We start from the raw sequence: 6,101 nt of genomic DNA on the forward strand, positions 1-6,101 counted from the left end.
CAAGCATTGTCTATTTGATAGACATTGTCGATTAGTCTATCAAGGCTACTGTCATTTGGCATATGTTGCACACACATATTTTTGGGTAGACGTATTTGTCCATTATCATTGGTCTCCTAGGTGCCATTTCCAATACGTAGTAGGTATTCTGCAAACCATGGATCATTTTGAACCCTCATATTGCCCGATGCCCGGTGCCCGAGCCCATGGATCATTTTGAACCCTCATATTGCAAACCATGGATCATTTTGAAGCCGGCCCGGTGCCCGAGCGGTCAAATCCAGGCCCGGACGACTGGATCTAGCTAGGGGCCGACGACACGTGCGGGAGCGGCCGGCCGAGGTTGTGGCTACGACGGCGGCGATCGGGCTCGTGAAGGCGCTGGGGGCGGTGCTCTCCTTATCTGCCTGCCCCTCCCTCTCACGGCCTGGGTTGCTGCGGCGGCGTCCTGATGGGCTGGCCTGCCCGCGGCGCGGCCGGGCGACAGTTCGCCCCCAACGCCTAGTAATGGCCAGGGTGGTCGCGGTTGCGCCGGGCTGGCTACGGACGGTGCCGCGGTTGTGGTCAAGACGGAGGCGGCGGTATCAGAAAGGGGCGCCGGGCTGATAACATGAAATTAGAAGCTGCCACAACATGGCTATCCTGATTCCTGGCCCCTACTTTCCTCTTCAAGGAACAATTGCTCCAGGTCGCCACCACATTCCCCATCGTTAGCAAAAATTTCTGAAACATAAGACAATAACAAGCACCTGAGATCAATGAACAATCAACTAATAATGATAACATGAATCCTTCACAAAAAAAAAAAAAGAATAACATGAATCAACCGGGAACAGTGAGTTACTAATTCTGAAAATGTTTAGAAATTTTAAATCAACTTCAAAACCACTCACACTCTGACAGTGACTTTATAGTGCTAGGAGCCATGCAAGAATATAAAATTCAGAAAGACAACATTTTTACCATATCCACCAGAGATCTTGTAAAGAACAAAAGGGTATCTTTGGGATCAATCAAGATCACATTTAATTGGAAAAGGTGATAGTTGACAGGTCCGACTTTTGGGGTACCAAGTTACAACCAATCACAGTCCATCCACAATGATGCTTTCGGGGAGGCAGGAAAATTAGTCCAGGAATGAATGCTCAGTAGCTCACTGTCATGGAGTAAATGAAGCATGAAAAAGATATATCAAAGTGACTCGCTTGGTTGGTCACAAAGAAAAAAGGCAGGGTAGTTTTCAGCATCACTCAAAGACAGAAACAATGCCTAATTATGTGCATATAATAATAGTGAGTGAAGATAAAGAAGAGTTCAACGAAACACTCACTTAGGCATAAAGTTGCATTGGCATGGAGTCAGTGACAGTGGGGCAATCATTTATTCATTTCAATGTACTAACCTAAGAGACTGAAATCCAAGCTGTTGACATCGCCTATTTTGCTACAATCTCCTTGTGGGCTTTAAAGGACAAAATCACATTCCATGCAAGAGCTACGAAGTTAGCAGCAAGAACCTGAGAAAAAAATGGAGTGATTTAGGTGAGATCCAAACATACATACATAATACAAAAACAAAAGACACTTTCCAGAACACTAAATACTATATTCTAAATATCTCAATGTGCATTTTAAAGGACCTGAAGCTTTTGTGGGACAAAATAAAAATTCAGAAACTGAAAGGATATCCACAATTGCTTATTCGCCAATACTGATGACAACCATTCCTGCAAATATTATTAAAAAATTAGGTAGCAGAAAAAGAGACCATACCCAATTGCCAAGTATTGTAAACATGAGAGAGTGTACAAAAAGGGTTCATCTCACCTGCTTAAGTTTTGGCACTACAAGTGATGGATTTCCCTCCAATGTGACCAGTAAGCTCATAAAAACTCCAATAAAAATGGGAGAGAAAATAAACTGCACAGAAGGAGCAGTTAGAAGATATGTTAAAAAAAACAGATGATGTAAATGTGGAAACTAGGAAGAGCAGCACATGATATCTATCCTTGTGGTTTGGAGAGAGAGACAGATATGACGCATAGTCACAAACCTGGTCAAGTAAAAGGCGAGCTATAGCACCAGATGCTCCACTGATTGCCACTAATTTACTCAAATACAAGTACCTGCAAATGGAAACTTATTATCTACTACTGGAGGGGGGTGGGACAACACTGACTTTCTTTTCTTTTCTTTTTGAAACAAAGAGAACACTGACTACTAGTAGCCATTACTTCTGAAGGTGGTAGCATAGATAAGATTACCAGACATGTAAAGTTGGTCCAACAAGGGCAAGCCCCAAAAGTGTGAATACAAATGTTCTCTTCAAATCGAGCTCTGGCACTCGATCAACAACAAGCTGAAACATAATACAAATTTGGTTGTAGGATTACACATTAGGTAAGTAATAAACAGTAGCAAAATAGCAATATCTTCAAACCAAAACAGTTAAGTGAACTAATTGCCAATATATGAAGAAATCCAGTTTACTGCCAACAAGCTGAACTATATACAAAAGAGTATGACTGCACAAATTTATTGTCAACTAGATGTTCAGACCATACATAGTGCATAGCAAATACAAACATTAACGAACTAACGGTCACTATGAAATTCAGTTTATTTTTGCAAATGGTCTTAACAAGGTCCGATAGCACTGTCAGAAAATTGCAACACCAATCATACTTAAGTTAAGTGATCTCTGCAGCTCTAAGCTCCTGTCTGACCTCAGAGTCAGCAGGGCTTGGCAGTGGGTTAACTGTTCAGTGAGCACAACTAGGAGCATCTTGAAAAGGAGTATGTAAACAAGCCGAGCATGCCTCAAAACCATGGTTCACTAACTTACTAGTACACGTTATGAATTCCGTCCCGCATAGAATAGTATATATCAATGCCATGTGCCACAAATTCAGAATAGAGTTTTAAGTGAAAAAATAAGTGAGGCACCTGGCAGATGAGGTCCCCGGCTAGGGTGAGGACAGCAGAAGTGACGGCCTTAGTTGCAATCGGGTTCTTATCGAGAGCCATCAAGTACCTGTTGTTACAATGCACAAGCGCGATTCGAACGGAGTGAGGTACAGTTGGATCGGATTCTCGATTTCACGCGGAAAGTACTGAAGCGTGGTTGAATCACCATGCCAAGAAGACCCGCCAGCCTTTGGCGACGCCACCGCTTCCTGCCGTTGCAGCAGGCGGCGGCACGGAGCAGGTGCAGGCTACCACCGTGTTTGCGCGGGCGGGTGGCGGCTGGGGTGGTGGTGGTGGAGAGGGCGGCCGGGCGGGGAGGACGAAGCGCGAGGCGGCGGGAGTGGAAATGAGGCGGCGTGAGGTGGGCCCTCGCGGAGATTGGGATAGGCCGGGGCGCCGGGAGCAGCATCCGGAACCGGAAGGCGGAGGCCATCGCCATGGATGCCGGCGAGCTCTGCTGCTGCAACGGAAGAGGACGGGGGTAGAGGAGCTTTTGGGCTTTCCTCGCTGGGTTTCTGCGATGGGCTCTCAAGCCCCGTGCCAGCAATGGGCTCGTTTGGGCCTTATCTACTGCGGCCCATTTACCTGCACACATCTACACCCAGCAAGTGAGACTTGCCATCCATTCCATTTTGTCGCGGTTCGTCTCAGCGGCGGCGGCGGCGGCGAGGCCTCTGCGAGACTTCCAGATCTCTCCGACGGGGAGGGAGCCCGCAGCGGAGCGGATCGTCGGAGATGTCGTACATGCGGGGGGACCTGCTGACGAAGATGCGGAAGCTGGTGAAGGGACTTGCCAGGCCCGAGCCCAGGTGGCTCAAGGCCATGGAAGAGTCGGTGCTCTCGCTACTCCAACCTCTGTTTTCCCGTCCCTAGCTGTGCCCTTGCACTTACATTTCTCGATTGGTCGATCCATCCGTGATGCCGTTAGGGTCAGGACAGCGGACTGTTGATAGCTCCTCTTAGGGTTGTTTGGATTCTGTGAATAAATGACTTCTCTACGAGCAATCGTGTAGGCCCCATTTGATTGCTCATCCATGGACAATGGATCTATAATTTGTAGTGATGTAGTAATAATTACATGATTTTGTGCTGGAACCGCTGTGGTGGTTCCTATATGTTCTCCAAATAAAACCCTGAGCCCCATGGTATTGCATATAGATGTGATTCTCGACTGTAGTTTCTGTTGCCGTCAGCTGGTTTCCTATGTGTTATGGTGCTTCGTTTGGTTCAGTTGTGCTAAATTTGTATATTTGCATAAACCGAAGATGGCTAGTGAGTCTATATATGCTTAGTGACTTAGTGACTTGTTTAAAAGTGTCTTTATAATTTGTCTCATGTAACATTTCCGTTCTTTTTCACCATGCTGCTTTCTGGTTAACTGAAACAAGTGGCGCTTGTTCATTAGGGCACCGCCAGTGACATTTCCTCGCCCAGAGGGGAAGATCAAGAAGATCGAGTTTCCTGAGGATGTGTATGTTAGGAAGTTCAACAAAAAACATCCGGATTCGCTCTACCATGATACAATCAAGTAAGATCCTTCTCTTTTCTTATGTTATTTCCTTATAGAAACGTGATCCGGCAACGCTGTATAGTTAAAATAGTATTCGAGTTTTAAATTTTCATGTTTTCGTTCCGCTTTTCTGTTTGGAGATTTGCATGGGTTCCATTTGTGTTGTACATCCTTATATGGGGCATGCTTGGCCTTCTCATCGAAGCCTGATTGTATCACTCAATTTCTGAATGCTGTTATATACTTGTTGGATTAGTGAAAACAGTTGATTATTACGAAGGATGCACAGTTGCAAATAGATTAATGAGGTTCTTGAATTTGTTGAGTAGCGTGGTCCTTTTGAACATTCTAGTATTAGTTTGGTACCTTGGCGACTATCTTCAGCTTCCATCTGTAGGCTACCGCTTGATAATTCACTCTTTTTCGGTCCTACTACTGATGGCATTACTGTTTTGATCCTATTCTCTGGAATATTTCCTCTCTATTTCTTGGACTTGATTTATTTGAGTTTCTCGCTTTGAACACAAGATGTATTGTTTATCCATCCTTTTCAGGATAAGTGGATTTGATCCCCCACCAGCTCGAGTTTTTGCTTGGCGTGTCCTGGAGCTGAAAGAGCAAGGAGTCAGTGAAGATGATGCGATGGCTGTAGCCGATGTAATTTTTCTCCTCTATAACCCTTTTGCTTATTTTTATCAAACGCCATTAAACAGAAAATTCAATTCTGGGCCTCACTGTACTTAAATTTGAAGTTACGCTACCAGTTTTATTACATATATCTATTGTATAACCACCATCTTTTTTCTAGATGGAGTATCGGACACAGAAGAAAGCAAAGAAAAAAGCATACAAGGAACTGAAAGAAATCGCCCGCAGTGAAGGAAAGAAGCCACCTCCAAATCCATACCCAAGTGCCATAAAAGAAATACAAGCAGAGGAAAAGAAATATGTTATGGATCGTTTATTTAACCCGAAGGTAATTGAGATTGCGAACAAGATGAAAGAGGAGAGAGACAAGTTGCGTCAAGAGAGAGCAGCAGGTCAATGGTAGTAGCAGGTATTATTTGGAGTTTTGGACTGGTCGACTAGGTATGTTTATGACATTGGTCAACTGGCATCATACATAATAATTGTTGCTTATTTGAAATGGATATGGCAAACATGAAACTCTTTTTTTTATTCGTATTTTTGCGATTGTAGATGGCCTCTGAAATGAAATATTTGTCCATAGTAGCTCATTCCTTTTGGCTCTATTTCCTTGTATCTTGTTTTTCAAACATCATTTTCAGTATTTTCTTAGAAGTTCGTGAGTTCTGCCCTCCATTTTGCTACAATGCAATGGTCTGATGCTATTTGGATGGTTCTTGTGCACTTAGCATGACTGGTTGAGAAATACTATGATGCTGTGGAAGTTTAATCTGATCATAATCCAATTGTGTCAAGATTAAATGGCATCTTTTTTCTACAGTAGCAACTAGCCATAATATGAGCATATAATCCTGGCCTATCATTTGGAAATTCTCTAGTTACAGACGGGGAAAAAGTTTCTTAGCAAGCTGATAAATTGAGATGTATTTTGCTTGCTTCGGGAAGTTTTGCTTATAGCTGATATAAGACTAGATCAA

The 6,101-nt window shown here is 43.8% G+C and overlaps 1 protein-coding gene and 1 pseudogene across 1 annotated transcript; one reads left to right on the forward strand and one right to left on the reverse strand.

Annotated features, from left to right (window-relative positions):
* Positions 1–742: 742 nt before the first annotated feature.
* On the reverse strand, positions 743–3,561 carry LOC136504882 (protein sym-1-like; annotated as a pseudogene).
* Positions 3,562–3,580: 19 nt separating this feature from the next.
* On the forward strand, positions 3,581–5,756 carry LOC136504883 (uncharacterized). The gene is made up of 4 exons (XM_066499918.1): positions 3,581–3,796; positions 4,372–4,494; positions 5,031–5,133; positions 5,285–5,756. The coding sequence occupies exons 1-4, from the start codon at positions 3,702–3,704 to the stop codon at positions 5,525–5,527; spliced, it is 564 nt and encodes a 187-aa protein (XP_066356015.1). The 5' UTR covers positions 3,581–3,701; the 3' UTR covers positions 5,528–5,756.
* Positions 5,757–6,101: the final 345 nt, after the last annotated feature.

The sequence above is a fragment of the Miscanthus floridulus genome, chromosome 14 (assembly GCF_019320115.1).
Source record: "Miscanthus floridulus cultivar M001 chromosome 14, ASM1932011v1, whole genome shotgun sequence".
In the NCBI taxonomy this organism is placed as follows: domain Eukaryota; kingdom Viridiplantae; phylum Streptophyta; class Magnoliopsida; order Poales; family Poaceae; genus Miscanthus; species Miscanthus floridulus.

What these genes read in the sequence shown, in the direction of transcription:
- LOC136504883 (XM_066499918.1), top strand. Translation starts at nt 3,702, where the DNA reads ATGTCGTACATGCGGGGGGACCTGCTGACGAAGATGCGGAAGCTGGTG. An exon ending in TGGCTCAAGGCCATGGAAGA is followed by an intron (nt 3,797 to 4,371) that starts GTCGGTGCTCTC and finishes CTTGTTCATTAG; the next exon opens with GGCACCGCCAGTGACATTTC. An exon ending in CTCTACCATGATACAATCAA is followed by an intron (nt 4,495 to 5,030) that starts GTAAGATCCTTC and finishes CATCCTTTTCAG; the next exon opens with GATAAGTGGATTTGATCCCC.